The 21121-nt window shown below is 31.9% G+C and overlaps 1 protein-coding gene across 1 annotated transcript; it reads left to right on the forward strand.

Moving 5' to 3' along the window:
• The first annotated feature begins 18482 nt into the window (after positions 1-18482).
• Positions 18483-19443, forward strand: LOC127793096 (transcription factor PRE3-like). The gene is made up of 2 exons (XM_052323877.1): positions 18483-18972; positions 19065-19443. Exons 1-2 carry the CDS (start codon positions 18847-18849, stop codon positions 19212-19214), a joined length of 276 nt encoding a protein of 91 aa, XP_052179837.1. The 5' UTR covers positions 18483-18846; the 3' UTR covers positions 19215-19443.
• The last annotated feature ends 1678 nt before the right edge of the window (positions 19444-21121 follow it).

The raw sequence follows: 21121 nt of genomic DNA on the forward strand, positions 1-21121 counted from the left end.
CACCCATTTTTGTGCCATCATTGGAGGAGGCAATATCACTACCCACTGGTGATTCGAAATTGGGGACGAAGGGGCCTGACCTTTGTTTGGGCCGGGTCCAAAAATGCTTCCACGAATCACTAGATTCATCTCCTCAATTGGTTGGGCAAGGTCCATCATCTACTCCAGGCTGATCGGCCTCGACACCCTCATCTCGGCTCGGATGACTGGCTCCATTCCGTTGATAAAGTGGCCCTCCAGCAACGCCTTTGGCATGCCTGTGAGCGGTGAGGCTAGAGTCTCGAAGCCAATGCGGTAGTCCTTGACTTCCCCATTGTCAAAGCACAAGGACCCTCTCTTCCACCGTGCCTTCCTGCGTGGGCCTGAACCTATTCCTCAACATCGCCTTGAGCTCCTCCCAGCTCCTCACCCATCGTTGTCTTTGCTCCCACTGGAACCAAGAAAGAGCAGCTCCTTCAAAACAAAGAGCCGCTGAGTCCAGCTTCTCCGCATTAGATAGCTGGTTCACAATGAAGTAGTGCTCAGCCCTAAAGATCCAGCCATCTGGATCATCTCCCTCGAAGATGGGTATTTCCAAGCGTCTCCCACGGTACTACTGCCTTCCGACACCATCGACCCAGTTCGCCCCCTTCGCCACTTCTCCCTCCAGCTACCGGCGTTCCCTCCCCTTGACAAGGGCGAACCCGCAGGTTGGTCTTCCTCATCTCGCTTCCCCTTCCTCCCTTTCTCCCGGTCTTCCCATCTCTCCTCGTTCTTCCTCTCCCGTTCCTGCTCTTCCCACCTCGTTCTCATCCAAGTGAATCGTTCCAGCAAGCTCACTGCCTTCTTCCCCACCGATTGAACCACACCCCTCATGGCATCAAGTTCTCGTTGCATGCCTTCCATCCTCCCTTCCAATTTTCCTACTCGATCTGTCAAGTTCACCATTAGGATCATGACGCTCTAATACCAAATTAATAGGAACCCAATTAGAAAAATTCAAACAGCAAGCAATTATCGACAACTATCAGGATTCCCAGCCAAGAAATTAACAAAATGAAAAGAAAGTAGACTTTCGAGAGGTCCACACTCTCCCAATATCCTTACTAAAATATTCCCCCCTTCTACTCTATTTGCTTCTCTTATTTATAGGAATATGTTGCCCTCACATGCCGCCCTCTCTTTGCTCTTCCCATTCTACCCCTTAATTGAATTTGTTAGTCTGCACATGCACCAATTGGCTTTCTCCTATTTCAATTCCAATTCTGTCCTTATTACTGGTAGCAAAATATTATGGGCTACCTATCAATGGAATATGACAATAACCATTCAACACATATAAACCATGTTTCTTTGTACCAGAGAGAATAAGGTCATTATTTTTAAACACATGCAGAAAATCATTTTCAGTTTTATAGGAAAACCCTAATTCATCTAAGGTGCCAAGAGAAATCAGATTTCATTTTAAGCTAGGTACATATCTCACATTAGTCAACATTCTAATCTTATTATTATGTAATTTTAGAGAGATGTCAGCTATACCTTTAATGCGACATGAATGATTATTTCCCATAAAAACAGTACCAATTTCTTTAGTGCTAAAGTTTTGAAACCAATCTATATTTGGACACATGTGAAAAGAGCATCCAGAATCCATAATCCATTCATTTATAGTTGATGTACAAGAGACATTTAAAACTTCAGCTAGTGAGGTTGAGTTACTGGCAACTACTGTCACATTCCCTCCCTGTTTCTGTTTTTTAATAAAGTCATAGCAGTATTTTTTAATATGACCCTCCTTTCCACAGTGGTAGCATTTCCATTTAGATTGTTTTTGTTTTCCCTTCTTTCCATTTTGTTTTCCCTTATGTCCTGTACCCCCATTCTGATTGTTATTAAAATTGTTCTGACCCTTTTCAAACTTACCCTTAACAAATAGATTGTTTCCAGGTTTTTTAGAAGTATGAAGTTCTAATTCCCTAGCCTTGATTCCAGAGATTACTAGTTCTAATGTAGGCACAATACCAATATACTGTAAAGCACATGTTTAACTACATTATAATCATTAGGTAATGAGTTTAATAATATCATTGCCTCACTAGTATCTCCTAAGGCTTGGTCAATCCCCTTTAACATCAATGTAAGTTTAGTAAATTCATCTATATTATCATCCATAGATTTTGATGCATTCATTTTAAAATTGAATAACATACCTTTCAAATAAACTAAGTTATGAACAGAAACAATGGCATACAAAGATTCAAGTCTATTTCATAAATCAAGGAGGTTAGTCATACTGTCTACCTTCTTGATCACCATATCCCCCAAATAGAGAAATATCAAGTTGAATGCCTCCTCTCTTATCTCATCGGTCCTTGTTGATTGCTCAACGGACCATTTTCTGACATCTGGTTCAAGTGCAATAAGCACTTTGTGATGAGAGAGCATTACTCTCATCTTCTTTTTCCAACTTTCGAAATCCCCCTTTCCATCAAATGTACTGATTTCAAATCAGGTTGTTGTCATCTTCACCTTACACGAAGGTATCCTAATAAAACCCTAGACACTGACAGAGACACACAGAAAACGCCCACTGACCGTGACTCCTCAGAAAACCCTAGAGATTCAAACAGGACTAATAGTGCGAAGAACAACCCTAGATTTAATCACACAGACTCTGAGTGGAATAAAAAAAAAAGACCCACACAGTGCGTATCAAAGAAATAGCTCTGATGCCACTTGTTGCGCAAACAACAGAATCGCACACACACACACTGATTCCACTAAAGCCTTTCGACCCAACAACAGAAACTTAAAACGATACTGGAAATAAACTCATGCAGCTAACACAAACATAAAATGCTTGAAAAAGTTAAAGGACACGAGAGATTTACTGTGGTTCACCCCTAAAAGGGTTACGTCCACGTTGAATTCTGGTGAGAAAAACTCACTGCACTATACGAGAAATAGAGATTACACCCTCAAAGAAAGCTCACAAACACTCTGTACAGATCTGATTTGATAACCAAAACTGCCCAAGAATCACTAATACAGATTAGGGCATAAACAATCAAACCAAAAGAAAAACATACATACAGAATCATGTATAGAACTTTACAGATCATAAATGAGGGAAGCCACAAGGCTACCTCAAACAAAGGCTCCCGAAATACCTACCTTCTTCTCTCTCTTTTCTCTTTTTGATCCTCAGCCTTACCTTCTTCTTCACTGTCAATGGCAGGGGGTATATCGTCTGTCGCTTCAAATCCCGATGGAGAGATAAATAGCAACAATGGACGGCTGGGATAGGGCTTCGAAAAGCAAGATGGAAGGTTGGGATTAAATCGTGTTGCACGATATTTCTCTGCACAGAATAAACAATCAGGTACCATCTGGAATGCATGGATGGTTGCCACGTGGCCTTCCATCATGCGCCAAGGGCAGCCCGAGGTTGCCTATCGAGACCCTCCAAATCCTGCATGAAACGGCATCGTTTGATGCTTCACTTTATAACAACAGTTGTTGTTGTTGTTTAAATTATGATGTGAAAGCATGCTCTAAAGAGGGGTGTTCTAGGACAAGTTTGGAGGACTTATGTGGTGTATCCTTAGATGACTCTAGTCCCTTACTGCAGTCTAGAAAGTAATGGAACCAAATAAGGTGGATGGATGCCTTTTATGGCCCTCAGTTCCCTAAGAACTTTGCAGCCTAGAACCTGTATGCCTCAGTGTTCAGACATTACAGAGGGCTATGCTTTTCTTCTAAACATTAATTGTGGTTTTATGGTTGTTTCTTGTCCCATAAGTGTAAAGACTGCATTATAATTGCTTAAGCTAGGTTGATGTTTTCTTCACCAACTTGTAATAACAACTCATTGTGCTATCTATTGAAGGTAAATAAATAATTGGTTCATAATGCTTTATTTGGGAAGTCCCACAATGTAAATGCCTCTCCCTATATAGAAATTATTTGTGTAGTATGGTCTAGGGTTTAGAAATTATTTGGGCATGGTAATGCATGTCATAGCCTTTGCCTTTTGCTTTAAGACGTGAGGCCCTTTTGCTATCAATAATACCTCCAATTGGTTTCATTTTTGTTCTTTATAGTAGTTATATATAATGTTGATGGATTGTTGCTCGTTGCTTGCTTGCAAGATGCTTGAGTTGGGTGTGGTTGCTATCAAGTATTGGCAAGAAGCATGCAACTATGTTTTTTCCCAGTGTGAAAGCAAAATATGGCAATAAAAGGGGGAAATTTTGGCACTTTTTTATCTAGTTACATTTAAACAATTCCATAGCAAAAAGGGAACGTTTGGATACAAAATTTTTAGTGTAGATGAAAATTTCATATTGAAGGACCAAACTTAATTGTATATGCAGCTTGATTGGAGGTTCTGTTGCTAAATCCCTTTTGAGTAATGCCAATACACTCTTTACCATTTGCAAAGCCTGCATCAATCTTAATTTTCAGAGTTTCTTCAGGTGGTGGCAATGGGATGCAAATTGATGTTCACTGAATCTCTTCTGCCAGAGACTTTTTCCATTAGGACAGCTATGAAAACTAAGAATTTATTCTGGTCTTTACCTGCTGCTGTATTATCGCCTCTTGGTCATACGAAGTGTTCAATAACCTAGAATTTCGCGGCATATTCGTTGCTGTCTGGAAAAGTTCTACAAGTTCCATCTGCCCTGAGTTTTTGTATAGCACACCACTCTGAAATAGAGACCGAAAGCTTCGATTTAGTGAAGCAATTTTTGTGTCATTATCTGATCCTGAGCGTTGTAATCAATCAAACTTGTAAAAAAAAAAAAGAGAAAAACGAAGGCACAAGAGTTGCATAGGAATCTTGTGCCATTTCCATGTACAATATGCATGTTGTGCTCTCAGGAGCAAGACGAATGTTTCCACGCACGAGTCATTCCAGAATTCCAAAAATCTCTCTGATTCTGAGATCCAAAAGAGCCAATCCCGTGGGGAAAGGTCAGCCATAAAAATCATGAACTTGCAATATATTAATTCCAAACTGCACCAACTTGCATTACATTTAAAGGATACGTCGACGCATCTTTTTTGGAGTTCTGATTCATGATTTCGTGAGACTAATTAACAATTTGAATGAGTGGTACTGATTGAACTAATCTCTCTCTTATGTAAAGTCTTCGAGCTTGGTCGGGTGTCCAATGAGTTTATTACCACCTAACGTGGTAGCTTAGATGGTGATATCTTGTTAATTAAGAACTTGAAATTTTAAGTTTGAGTTTAATTAATGCCTAATAATTATTTTAGGTGCATTATTTCTCGTATTATTAATGGTTGAAGGGTGGACAAATTTATGACTATATTTTGAATTACTGTAATAAGAATTTTTTATAATATTATGAATGATCAATAAATATAAATAGGGGTGAGCATTTAGTTTGTTAATCGACTCAACGTTAAGAATTAAACAAATTGAATTTCACTTACTAATCAAAAAAAACTTTAGATCAGTCAATTAACCGAATAGACCAAAATTTATAGAGAGACAAAGACAATGGACAAACGAACGGAGGGAGTAACGAACAAACAAAGAAGACGATGAACAAACAAAGGAGAGGCTCAAAGGCGAAGTTCGAGTTGATCGGCAGCAACTGGCGAGTCACAGAGGAGAAGGCAGAGCCACAGGGGGGGTACCGTCGTCGGTCACGGTCGATGTGCTTCACTGCTTCTGCTTTAGAAATTAGAATCGGGGTTTATAACTATATATATATATATATATAAAAATATACACACATAAAGTGACAGCCTTTTGATAGTTGGTTTAGTTATTTTATTAAATTAACCGAATTGAATCCACAATTTCACATTCATGTAGAATAAAATGCTGTACGTACATATATATATATATATTATATGTTTTGGAGGTCACTATGATTAATTCTAGCTCGCCATAATTAATCTGCTGTTGTTCGCCATAAAGGTTATATTCATATTTATATATATATGGAACCATAACACAAAGTCTGAAAAATAAAAAATAGAAAAATATAGGAAGATGGATCGAATCTAATTAATTAAGCAGCTGGATATGCCTTCTGACAGTTTTAATTAGGGTCCATAAATAAATGAAAATTGTCTAAAATCAATCATGTCACAGACTCAATATATATATATTTACTGGTCTTTGGACGACGTAGATACTTGTCGATTAATCAAAACCACTGTTCAATCAACAAGCATTTTATGGGGGACGGATTCTGCAACAGAGTTCTTGATTCCTAAATCACCCAATTAATTAATTAATTAAATGAAGAGAAAATTAAGTAGCCAAGAGAAAACAAGTGATCGAAGAAGGGTTGATCCAGTGAGTCTCACCTTGAAACTTGTCGATTAATCAAATATTGCATGGGTCTGCAAGTTTTAAGCTCTCTAAAATTTGAATATATATATATATATAGATTTATATATGTATGTATATATAATATATATATTCCTGAGCACTTGGGTCTATGGAATCAATCTGCGGAAAACAAAGTGATTGCAGGTTACAAACCCTAGGTTTTGGATATATTTAATTATTAAACTTGCCAAAACTAATCTGTGGCGATATTTCTGATCTCTTCCTTGGTGCATGGAGGGGAGCGAAGATGCTGAATTGAATACCTACACGTGCATTGCCTACTGTTTAATACTCTTTCCCCCAAAAACCCTGCCTTTTACTCCTCTTTCATTTGCAGGCCAACCTTTATTATATATATATATATATATATGGTGTTCTGATCTGCATGTAACCTTCCATGTCCTAGTACTGTTTAGTATTTGCCAACCTAGCGAATTAATTAACATCTCATCGTGAGAAATTCATAAATAACCTAAAAGAAATTTACAAAATTATTTTTAACCACTTTCTAGTAAAAAAATATTTTTGACAAGTCGAACAAATTAATTGTACTCATACCCACTTTTATATGAGATGCCTAAAATATCCTTAATGAGATTTTAAATTAGAAAGCCCACATTGTCCTTATCTTCATTTACTAAAACACCCTTATCTCTTTCATATTGTCTTTCTCTTCTCTCTCATCTTCCAACGTTCACGTTACTCTCTTTCTCTCCACTGTCAAACCATCCAAACTTAGTCATTCATTATACATTCAATTTTTTTGCTTATTGGGTCATTTAACAATCTTCATCAATCACAGCGATCTCATTGAAATCTCATTCAACAAAATTCTTACTATCTAACAAACAATTTCACTGACTGAATCTCTAAGATTGATTTCATTTCTATTTGTTTTGTTCTGTGATCACATTGCGTATAAAGGTTGTGTAGTATGTTTATGGATGTAAATAAAACATATTTTAATAGATATTATTCCAGATCTATACTGATTTCCATGAAAAAATAATTTTTCAAAACTGCACAACGTCATTGGGTTTTGTGCGACCACAAAACTCGGCCCGGGTTTTGTGGGGCCATGAAACCTGATTTTTTAAGAAAAATAGATTTTTTTTTTTTTTTTTGGCAATGAGATTTTTCAAAGTTACCCAATAAAAAATAATATATTTTTACATTTTTTGACTTGATTAAAATTATAATTCACAAGAAATAACAATGGAATGATAATAAAACACAACCAATACATAATTAAGTGTTCTAACTACTAACAACATTGGATTAAATTGATGTAATGATTACAAAATTTATCCAAAAATAAAAGTATAATTTTTAAACAATAATTTATTTTTGAAACTATTGAATAACTTGGAAAAATCCCATGCCCAAGAAAAGAAAAAAAAAAGGATAAAAATAACTATTTTAATAAAAAAAAATCAGGCTTTGTGGGGCCACACAACCCGACCCGGGCTTTGTGGGGCCACAACAGGTTTTGTGGGCCCGAGTTTTCTGGGGCCATGAAACCTGATTTTTTTAATAAAAATGGATTTTTTGATTTTTTTTTTTTTTTTTGCCATGGGATTTTTCAAAGTTACCCAATAAAAAATAATGTATTTTTACATTTTTTGACTTGATTAAATTTATAATTCACAAGAACTAACAATGGAATGATAATAAAGCACAACCAATACATGATTAAGTGTTCTAACTACTAACAATATTGGATTAAATTGATGTAATGATTATAAAATTTATCCAAAAATAAAAGTATAATTTTTAAACACTAATTTATTTTTGGGACTATTGAATAACTTGGAAAAATCTCATGGCCAAGAAAAAAAAATGATAAAAATAACCATTTTAATAAAAAAAAATCAGGCTTTGTGGGGCCGCAAAACCCGGCTCGGGCTTTGTGGGGCTGCAAAACTTGATTTTTTAATAAAAATAGATTTTTTTATCTTTTTTTATGGGGGCATGGGATTTTTCAAAGTTACTCAATAAAAAATGATGTATTTTTACATTTTTTTTTGCTTCATTGAATTTATAATTCACAATAAACAACAATTGGATGATAATAAAACACAACCAATACATGATTAACTGTTCTAACTACTAACAATATTGGATTAAATTGATATAATAATTATAAAATTTATCCAAAAATACAAGTATAATTTTTAAATAATAATTTATTTTTGGTACTATTAGATAACTTGGAAAAATCCCATGGCCGAGAAAAGAAAAAAAATATCAAAATAACCTTTTTAATAAAGAAAATCAAGCTTTGTGGGGCCACAAAGCCCGGCCCGGGTTTTGTTGGGCCACGAAACCTGATTTTTAATAAAAATTGATTTTTTGATTTTTTTTTTTTTTTTTTGGCATGGGACATTTCAAAGTTACCCAATAAAAAATAATGTATTTTTACATTTTTTTACTTGAATAAATTTATAATTCACGAGAAATAACAAAAGAATGGTAATAAAACACAACCAATACATGATTAAGCGTTCTAACTACTAATAACAATGGATTAAATTGATATAATAATTATAAAATTTATCCAAAACTAAAAGTATAATTTTTAAACAATAATTTATTTTTGAGACTATTGAATAACTTGAAAAAATCCCATGGCCAAGAAAAGAAAAAAAAGGATAAAAATAATCATTTTAATAAAAAAAATTGGACTTTGTCGAGCCACAAAACCCGGGCCCGGGTTTTGTGGGGCCATGTAACCTAATTTTTTTTAATAAAAATGGATTTTTGATTTTTTTTTTTTTTTGGACCATGGGATTTTTCAAAGTTACCCAATAAAAAATAATGTATTTTTACATTTTTTGACCTGATTAAATTTATAATTCACAAGAAATAACAATGGAATGATAATAAAACACAACCAATACATGATTAAGTGTTCTAACTACTAACAACATTGGATTAAATTGATGTAATGATTATAAAATTTATCCAAAAATAAAAGTATACTTTTTAAACAAAAATTTATTTTTGGGGCTAATGAATAACTTAGAAAAATTCCATGGCCAAGAAAGAAAATAAAAGGATAAAAATAACCATTTTAATAAAAAAAAATCGGGCTTTGTGGGCCACAAAACCCGGCCCGGGTTTCGTGGGCCCGAGTTTTGTGGGGCCATGAAACCTAATTTTTTAATAAAAATGGATTTTTTTTTTTTTTTGCCATGGGATATTTCAAAGTTACCCAATAAAAAATAATGTATTTTTACATTTTTTGACTTGATTAAATTTATAATTCACAAGAAATAACAATGGAATGATAATAAAACACAACCAATACATGATTAAGTGTTCTAACTACTAACAACATTGGATTAAATTGATGTAATGATCATAAAATTTATCTAAAGATAAAAGTATAATTTTTAAATAATAATTTATTTTTGGGACTATTGAATAACTTGGAAAAATCTCATGTCCAAGAAAAGAAAAAAAAAAGATAAAAATAACCATTTTAATAAAACAAATCGGGCTTTATGGGGCCACAAAACCCAGCCCGGGCTTTGTGGGGCCACAAAACCTAGCTCGGATTTCGTGGGGCCATGAAATCGTAATTTTTTAATAAAAATGGATTTTTTGAATTTTTTTTTTTTGAGCCATGGGATTTTCAAAGTTACCCAATAAAAAATAATGTATTTTTACCTTTTTTGGCTTGATTAAATTTATAATTCACAAGAAATAACAATGGAATGATAATAAAACACAATCAATACATGATTAACTGTTTTAACTACTAACAACATTGGATTAAATTGATGTAATGATTATAAAATTTATCCAAAAATAAAAGTATAATTTTTAAACAATAATTTATTTTTGAGACTATTGAATAACTTGGAAAAATCTAGTGGCCAAAAAAAGAAAAAAAAAGATAAAAATAATCATTTTAATAAAAAAATCAGGCTTTGTGGGGCCGCAAAACTAGGCCCGGGCTTTGTGGGGCCATAAAACCTGATTTTTTAATAAAAATAAATTTTTTGATCTTTTTTTTTGGGGGGGCCATAGGGTTTTTCAAAGTTACACAATAAAAAATGATGTATTTTTACATTGTTTTGCTTAATTGAATTTATAATTCACAATACATAACAATGGGATGATAATAAAACACAACCAATACATGATTAAGTGTTCTAACTATTAACAATATTGAATTAAATTGATATAATGATTATAAAATTTACCCAAAAATACAAGTATAATTTTTAAACAATAATTTATTTTTGGTACTATTGGATAACTTGGAAAAACTCCATGGCCAAGAAAAGAAAAAAAAAATCAAAATAACCTATTTTAATAAAGAAAATCGGGCTTTACGAGGCCCGGGTTTTGTGGGGCCATGAAACCTGATTTTTTAATAAAAATGGATTTTTCGATTTTTTTTTTTGCCATGGGACATTTCAAAGTTACACAATAAAAAATAATGTATTTTTATCTTTTTTGACTTGATTAAATTTATAATTCACAAGAAATAATAATAAAATGATAATAAAACATAAACAATACATGATTAAGTATTCTAACTACTAACAATATTGGATTAAATTGATGTAATGATTATAAAATTTATCTAAAAATAAAAGTATAATTTTTAAACAATAATTTATTTCTGGGACTGTTGAATAACTTGGAAAAATTCCATGGCCAAGAAAAGAAAAAAAAAGATAAAAATAACCATTTTAATAAAAAAAATCGGGCTTTGTAGGGCCACAAAACCCGGCCAGTATTTTGTAGAGCCATGAAACCTGATTTTTTAATAAAAATGGATTTTTGATCCTTTTTTTTTTTTTTTTTTGGCCATGAGACATTTCAAAGTTACCTAATAAAAAATAATGTATTTTTACCTTTTTTTGACTTGATTAAATTTATAATTCACAAGAAATAACAATGGAATGATAATAAAATACAACTAATATATGATTAAGCGTTCTAACTACTAACAACATTGAATTAAATTGATGTAATGATTATAAATTTATCCAAAAATAAAAGTATAATTTTTAAACAATAATTTATTTTTGGGACTATTGAATATCTTGAAAAAATTCCATGACAGAGAAAAGAAAAAAAATGATAAAAATAACCATTTTAATAAAAAAAAATCGGGCTTTGTGGAGCCACAAAACCCGGCCCAGATTTTGTGGGCCCGGGTTTTGTGGGGCCATGAAACCTGATTTTTTAATAAAAATGAATTTTTTGATCTTTTTTTTTTTTTTTTGTCATGGGATATTTCAAAGTTACCCAATAAAGAATAATGTATTTTTACCTTTTTTGACTTGATTAAGTTTATAATTCACAAGAAATAACAATGGAATGATAATAAAACACAATTAATACATGATTAAGTGTTCTAACTGCTAACAACATTGGATTAAATTGATGTAATGATTAAAAAATTTATCCAAAAATAAAAGTATAATTTTTAAACAATAACTTATTCTTGGAACTATTGAATAACTTGGAAAAGTCCATGGCCAAGAAAGAAAAAAAAAAGGAATAAAAATAACCATTTTATTAAAAAAAATCGTGTTTTATGGGGCCACAAAACCCGGCACCGGCTTTGTGGGGCCACAAAACCCGGCCTGGGCTTTGTGGGGCCATGAAACTCTAATTTTTTTAATAAAAATGAATTTTTTGATCTTTTTTTTGGGGCATGGGATTTTTCAAAGTTACCCAATAAAAAATAATGTATTTTTACATTTTTTGACTTGATTAAATTTATAATTCACAAGAAATAACAATGGAATGATAATAAAACACAACCAATACATGATTAAGTGTTCTAACTACTAACAATATTGGATTAAATTGATGTAATGATTATAAAATTTATCCAAAAATAAAAGTATAATTTTTAAACAATAATTTATTTTTGGGACTATTGAATAACTTGGAAAAATCTAGTGGCCAAGAAAAGAAAAAAAAAAGGATAAAAATAACCATTTTAATAAAAAAAATCAGGCTTTGTGGAGCCACAAAACCCGGCCCGGGTTTTGTAGGGCTATGAAACCTGATTTTTTAATAAAAATGGATTTTCTGATCTTTTTTTTTTTTTTGGGCCATGAAATTTTTCAAAATTATCCAATAAAGAATAATGTATTTTTACATTTTTTGACTTGATTAAATTTATAATTCACAAGAAATAACAATGGAATAATAATAAAACACAACCAATACATGATTAACTGTTCTAACTACTAATAACATTGGATTAAATTGATGTAATGATTATAAAATTTATCCAAAAATACAAGTATAAATTTTAAACAATAATTTATTTTTGGGACAATTGGATAATTTGGAAAAATCCCATGGCCAAGAAAAGAAAAGAAAAAGTATCAAAAAATGCATTTTAATAAAAGAAATCGGGCTTTGTGGGGCCATAAAATCTGATTTTTTAATAAAAATGGATTTTTTGATTTTTTTTTTTGCCATGGGATTTTTTAAAGTTACCCAATAAAAAATGATGTGATTTTACATTTTTTGGCTTGATTAAATTTATAATTCACAGTAAACAATAATGGAATGATAATAAAACATACATAACCAATACATGTTTAAGTGTTCTAACTATTAACAATATTGGATTAAATTGGTGTAATGAGTATTTAATTTATCCAAAAGTATAAATATAATTTTTAAACATTAATTTATTTTTGGGACTGTTTCATAACATGAAAAAATCCCATGGCCAAGAAAAGAAAAGAAAAAGATCTAAAAAATTATTTTAATAAAAGAAATCAGGCTTTGTGGGGCCACAAAACCTGGCCCTGGGTTTTGTGGGGCTACAAAACCTGATTTTTTAATAAAATGGATTTTTGATCTTTTTTATTTTTTGGTCCATGGGATTTTTCAAAGTTACCCAATAAAAAATTATGTATTTTTACATTTTTTGGCTTAATTGAATTTAGAATTCACAATAAACAACATTGGAATGATAATAAAACACAATCAATACATGATTAAGTGTTCTAACCACTAATAACATTGGATTAAATTGATATAATGATTATAAAATTTACCCAAAAATTCAAGTATAATTTTTAAACAATAATTTATTTTTTGGACTATTGGATAACTTGAAAAAATTCCATGGCCAAGAAAAAAAAAAAGATCAAAAAAAATATTTTAAAAATAATTGAATAATAATTTTTTAATTATTTGATAATACATATATTTTTTAGTTTTTCAATTATTTTTATTTAATCCATTTTATTTATTGTATATGTAATATTATTACATATATATATTTAATAATAAAAAAATGAAGAAGGGAACCGAGCGTGGGTTCGAGACTCAACTAGTTATTAAATTTTTTAAAAAATAATTATTATTAAAAATAATAGTATTTATTTGAAAATAATAATAATTTAATAGTTGAAAATTTATTATTATAATTAAGATTTGTATTTATTATTACAATTGAAAAATAATATAAGAATAATTGAATAACAATTTTTTAGTTATTTATTTAATAATACATATATATTTAAAATTTTCAATTATTATTATTTAATTAATTTTATTTATATGTAACAATATATATATATTTAATAATAAAAAAGAGATGAGAGATTCATCGTGGGTTCAAAATCCACCCAGTTATTAAATTATTAAAAAATAAGAATTCATATTGAGAAATAATAATAATATTTTAATAGTTAAAAATTTATTATTATAATTATGAGAGGTTTCTCGGGTTTCTTGTGGGATAAAATAGAAATTCAACTCTTTATTTGTTTTGTATTGAGGGTAGTTTGGTAATATATTGTCTTTATTTTTATTCTTAATTTTTAATTAAAATGGAGAGTTGAAAAGTCAAAGATTGAGGTGAAAAGTGGTAAAATGACTATTTTTTGCAACTATTTATTTGTAGGGGATAAAAACGTTTTTTTGTCAAAAAGGGACTAAAAACGAATTTTGTGGAGGGGTTATTTTTTGCAATTTCCACCATCTCGGACATGTTAACTCTATCTGTCGTCACGGACCCTGTAATTAATTACAATGAAAAAATGTTCTGGGGGAGCTATATATGAGATAGTCTCTCTCTAGGATGGTTTAAGTTAGGAAGCACGGAATACTTGAGGAAATAAGAAAGAAAAATTAATATATTAGCAGAGATTTGGTTCGTAATCCTTCACAAAACCCATGTTTAACCCTTCTATATATATTACTTGCTACATCTATCTATCTTACTGGTCATTTTTGATCATGCTATGTTAATATTGATGAGTATAGTATTTTGCACAGCAAAGCTCTGTTAAGGTAATAAGAGTGTACAAAATTACTAACACCACATGTAAACTAAAGTAATGGGTTCATCATGTCACGTGTCACTTTCAATAATTTAATAGTTCACTGATATCTCGCCCACAGTAATATAGATCTTTCTAAATCATGCTTGTAATGTATTAATCAGAGACTTCTATATATATATATATATATCATGAATTGGGTTCGGTGGGTGTCGACAGTTTAAACAGACTGTTAATAGCGTGATTAATCCAAGCACCTGCTTCTGCACCGACCCAAATGAGCACGCAAGGTCGACATTAATTACATTAGTTGTGTCTATGCATTGGAGTACTACTAATTAATTAAAATGATCTCAGTGGTTTTAACATATATAAATATATGTATATATGAGCTAGCGAGAAAGGATCACTGAAATGAATATATTTCTTGGAGTCTCAAAAAGGTCGATCATATCATATGTTGTGATCTACTATATATATAAGCTCAAAAGAATATACATCTTTCATGCAGCTGGATTTGCAAGAAAATAAAAGGAAAAAAAAACAAACAAACAATATGAGGGTTGGCTCGTGACCTCAAGGACTACAGCTTCGCTGTCCATAATTAGATCAAGATCATGTGCCCCGAGATGCATGCTGAGCACCCCCCCCCATTTTAATTTCATACATATTTTTAACCTCTGATCCTTCAATGATATTAGTCTGGGGGCAGCTGAGTTGACTGGCTATATGTAGATTGGCTTAATTACTGCCATTCTGAAGCATAATTATCGGCGCCCAATTCATAAACATAAACTGATTTCCACTGTCTTTGGTACATTACAAAAATTAACTGAACCCAAAAATTATAAAAAAAAAAGAAAGAAAGAAAAATCTCCTCTTTGGACTGCTTCGAAAGAAACTTTAATCCCTGTGGGGGAGAAAATTCCAACAAACGAGTCCCAACGAAGAAGAATGACCCAGTTTATTAATCCAACAAAATGTGTGTGAATATATATATATATATATATAATGGACTTCTTTAGAGATAAGTGTTGATGGAAATGATTGATGATTAGAGATGAAAACTTAAAAAGAAAACAAGAAATTAATTAGAAGGTAAACAGATTTTGATGTCAAGGGAATCTCACAACCCTTGGACTCATATATATTATTTATAATAACTGATCACGTGCCCGTGAAAAGTCATGTTAAATGATGCCTTAATCGTACTAGTAATTAGTAAATCAACCACCCTCTTAAGAAGATCATCATTTTCAGTCCCCCACTGACCTTGTCGTCACGCCTCGCTACTCGGCGTTCATTTGGAATAAATAATTAAACTTAGAATTTAAAATATAATTTCTTTCTTAATTAAACTTCACAAATTTATATTGAGAATGAATGAATTTAGAATTTAAGTTTCTTTTGCTCCTATTTTTTTTAAAATAATAATATTATTAAAATTTAAAAATACATAAATTAAACACAGTGAATGTCACAGTCCTAAGTGCCAAAATGTCCGGTAAAGAATGCTAGTTACTATAAAACTAATTCTATTAAGCCTAGCTAGCTTAATGAGTGATGAGGTAAGAGATTCGCACGCATATATATGCCTTTTAAAGATTTAGATTTACCCTTTTAATTATTTGAAAGAAATGATTGAAACAGAAATGAAAATTAATGATATAATAATACTAATCAATTAGCTAGGAGTTAACTGGGGAAGAAGATATTTCATAGGATCCTTCCTTCTTGCTATTAATTCTATTAATTAGATAGATTCGACAATGCAGATGGGCAACCTGAGAAGCACTTCTTGAAATGGCAATGTAAGTCGACTACTGCCAGCTTGCAGCCCACCATCTGATCTCCAACTGATAAAGCTGTTATTTATTTATTTAATTGACACGAGTGTTTTTCATGTGTTGCAATTTGGTCAATGGTCCATTAATGAAGCAAAATTAAAGTAAATAAATTCAATCAACAATTATTTCCTATATATTCCTACTAGTCATAATAATTTGGCCATGACTTATTTACTATCCTTAAGATGTTAATTATTTATTCCCACTAAAATTAGGATTAGTAAGACAAAATCTGCAAGCTATATATATATATGGTTAATTTGGCCGATCGAATAGAATTACACCACTTATATATCTATATATATTTCATGAGTGACCAAATTAAAAAATCGTGCATCTTTTGGTCATATGCCTTCTGAGTTATTTGTATTAAATAAATAAATTCTTTTTTCAACATTACAAGTTACAACATAAAATGCAGCCGAAAAGAACCATTGAACCATATATATGTTTTCAATTGGCAAGTCCAATATATATACATGCGTGCATGTACACTTAATCAAGGCCCCATTGTCGCAGAAAATTATGGCTAAAATTTGGATGTGGGTCACAATTTTGACCATGCATCAACTCTGTTCGTCAAACAAATAGTTGTAATATATTGACAAAAGTTTTCAATTTTTTAAATTGAAGAAATTAATAGTTCAAATCTAAATTAATTAATCAATTAAAAATGTAATTTGAAATTAAGTCAGATTTCGTTTTAGAATAAAAGAAATATATCTTATATATAAATTAATGTAATTAACGTAGATGATAGATATATATATATAGAGAGAGAGAGAGAGAGGGATAAGCTGGGAAGGATTGCACTTTGCCCGCTGGCTGATCTCACGGCAACATATATATATATATATATAATAACATATCTTATAAATAAATAAATATTGTAATTAATTAATGGTAAATATAAAATCTAGAGAGGGAGGGAGGGAGGGAGGGAGAGGGTGTAGCTTCGGATGGCGTCGTGTCAATCTGTGCGGCATTGGCAAGTTTGACCAGTCAACCATGCCACACATCGATCCTCATGCATGTTAGCCGGCACGCACCTTGGTTTCACTTCCCGCGTACATGCTGTGTGAGTCTGACTCTCTCTCTTTCCATACATAAACAAACACATACGTATATAAAATATATGCATACATACTTGTAATAGATAAAACTCGGACTTTTCAAGTTTAAGGGCATGTTAGTATCTTTTCATGCTTCTTTGCTTAATTGGTGATTCTAATTGAGGGTAATTAATTAGATGTTTAATTAAGAGGATTGATAAGTACTGTTGACGACCATATATATATATATATTATTAAGTTAAATAATAAATATATATATTTGATCACTTAAGTTTCTATTTTTCCCACTAGCTAGAAGGGAAATTCATGATATGATTAAATTTTATGCACTGATTCTAATAAAGTATTTTTACATATCCTAAATAGTTGGTGTTTTAAAAATAACATGCTATATATATATATATATGTTTATGATCACGATGATCACTTGAGTTTTTTTTTTTTTCATGAAAAAAATAATATATAGATGTGAATATTCAAAGCATGAATGAGTTACAAAATGCCAAACTTTTGCATGTTTTTTAATTAAATTTCTCTAAAGGGTTTAATTTTATTCATTGCTATCCTAATTTTTAAAATATGTTTGAATATATATATATATTAATGAAGTAGATGATATTTAGCTAGCTAGCTAGCTATTAAGATTATCCTCAGCTGTTAGTGATTTGCTCTTGATTTAGATTTGTACAAATAATCAACAATAAACGACCGCTTAAGAACACAAGATTAACAATTGGGATACGATTTTAATGGATGAAAACCTTTTCTTTTTTTTTTTGTAAATGATGGTAAAAATAGTGAGAGAGAGAGAGAGAGAGAGAGAGTAATTAAAATAAGAAAGCGTTGCAAGTAGAGCCTGACACAAGCACCCAGAAACCCCTCGTCGCTGCCCTCAACTGCTGCAAGCTCTCTCTCTCTCTCTCTCTCTCTCTCTCTCTTCATATTGAAGCCCATTTCAGATCAAACCCAACTTGGGAAACACACAGAGCGAAGACAGTATGGCGCATCTCTAGAAACTTGATTCTCTCTCTCTCTCTATCTCTCTCTCCCCAAAACCCTATTTAAATACAACATTGCCCACCGCTTTCTCCCATGCAATTGTCTTCTTCACCCCTTATTGTTGTGCTCTCTCTCTCTCTCTGACACTGTATCTCTTCTTCTCCGATCGAGCTAGCTGATTAAACATTTCCCAACAAGTTCCATCCCCTTTGTCCCTAGACACCTTTCTACCTCTCTTCTATTCCTCGCATAAACACTAAATTTACACACACACATAGACACCCAAGATGTCTAGCCGAAGATCACGTTCAAGGCAACCAGGAACTTCAAGGATCACCGACGACCAGATCTACGAGCTCGTTTCCAAGTTGCAAGAGCTTCTCCCTGAGCTTCGTCACCGACGCTCTGACAAGGTCTACACTTGCTTCTTCTTGGTCCAATTTCAGGGTTGCGTTTTGCTTTTGTGCCCTAAACCAGCAAAATTAATCTCTGATTAAACGCGCAGGTTTCGGCTGCTAGGGTTTTACAGGAGACTTGCAATTACATCAGGGGCCTGCACAGGGAGGTTGACGATCTGAGCGAGCGCTTGTCGGAGCTGCTTCAAACTACGGACAGTGCTCAAGCCGCCTTGATCAGGAACTTGCTTACGCAATAGAGACCTGACTTTAATTAATTATAATTACAACTGTGTCACTCTTTCTTTCTTGCTTCTTCTATCTATGTCACTCTTTCTTTCTTTCCCAGTCTGGCTAGCTAGCTTGCTAGCTAGGGTTTTCTTACTTCCCAGAAACTTCAATTTGATGACCAAAGAGAATATCCATGTTCAAGAGTACTCTTTAATTAAGCAATAATAAAAAGAGTAGTACGTACTCGATCAGCGCTCACAAAGCCTCCTTTTTTGACAACAAATCCAAGAATATAAGATTAAAGAGTATTTTAATCCCATGGCTTGTGTTGTTTTAATATTAGTCTCAATGAAGCATGGGCCTCTTAATTTATTTGATGATATGTTAACATCAAAGAATTAATCTGTAGCAAAATGGCTGATCAATTGACATATTGATCAAAGAAAAATATATATAGAAGGTAACTGATCATCACCATCTCACACTAAATGCTCAACTGGGCTTTGAGTTGCCATAAAAACGAAATCTATGATACGTAGTTTAGAATGATGGAATTATAGTAAAAAGACTTGCTAATATGACGTTCATTAATTCTTCTGCAATATATTTTCACTGCATCAAGCTATATATAATGAAACATGAAAGGTTGAATTTTGCCATAATCAGTACGTAATAGAAACTATATACAATAATCAGCTTTGTTTGCCAGCCAGCCATTTGAGATTCATTATATAATTATGGCTGTTGAGGAATAAGGATAGTCGGCTTTTTCCCACTAATATTTGCTGGGCTCACTCACATGTATATGAGAAGTTAGAAACTTGCATAGTAGGACTGTACTGCAACAAACACTAGATTTGGTCAATATACATCAGAAGAAGCAGAATTGAAGTCACTGGTCTTGGTTTCTTGCAAATGATGTGGGAGGTTTTGATTTCAGATGAGCAATTATAAACAGTTGAGAAATTTTTTTGCAATGAAATAAATATATATAGGAACTAATATACACACCAAAGTTACTGCAAAGTCAAACATGCATTTACTTAATGGCATGATTTCTGTACTGAAATGATGTACGTACCGTTGATGTTTGACACCTTTAAACTATAAGTCAATGCTTGTGAATTCAAGAATTTGGTGCTGAGAAAATTCCAACTCCATTATAATTTCTGGCATTAACATGATCTCTTTCTTCTATTGCTTTCTTCTTTTTCCTGTTTGCAAATAGCTAGGGAGAAACACGTGCAATTAAAATTAATTTAATGTGAACACTCATTGTCTTAGCTAACTAATTAAGTATAACTAGCATAAAATAAACGACAAATTAAAAGTGTTCAATTATACAAGACGGTGGTGAGGGTGTGTTGATCAGAGATATGGGTATGTAATTATATACAAAAATAAAATTATAAACACAAGTATTTGGAATAATTAAGATTAAAGTATAAACACAAACACGACAAAAATTATTTAATTATGTAAGAGAAAGATTAATAAAAAGTCTTATAAGAAAAGTAGGTGAAAGGAAACAAATGTTGAAAAAAAGGGTACGAAAGACAAAGACAAACAATTGGTAAAAGAATCTTAATATAGATAGAAATAACAAATACATGTCATATAATTGATCTTATATAATAAAAATAATACTTAATATAAATATTTATGCAATCCCTCTAAATAAAGAAGAAGAGATAAAGGTCTCCTCTAAATAAAAAAATAATAATAAATGACGGTTAACAACCAAATCAAAGCCATCTTAGAACACTGGGCAAGCCCACCTAGTTGAATGGACTTACAAGCAGCTAGCTAGCCCACCACAGTGTTATATGTCCGTTCAGCTTTCCTTTCTTCATAGTTTTAGTAAAATTTTGTACTTACGTACATTGTACTGATCAAACACTCCATAGGGACTAGGGACATTTCTTTAAATTATACA

This window comes from Diospyros lotus, unplaced genomic scaffold, assembly GCF_014633365.1.
Source record: "Diospyros lotus cultivar Yz01 unplaced genomic scaffold, ASM1463336v1 superscaf1, whole genome shotgun sequence".
Taxonomy (NCBI): domain Eukaryota; kingdom Viridiplantae; phylum Streptophyta; class Magnoliopsida; order Ericales; family Ebenaceae; genus Diospyros; species Diospyros lotus.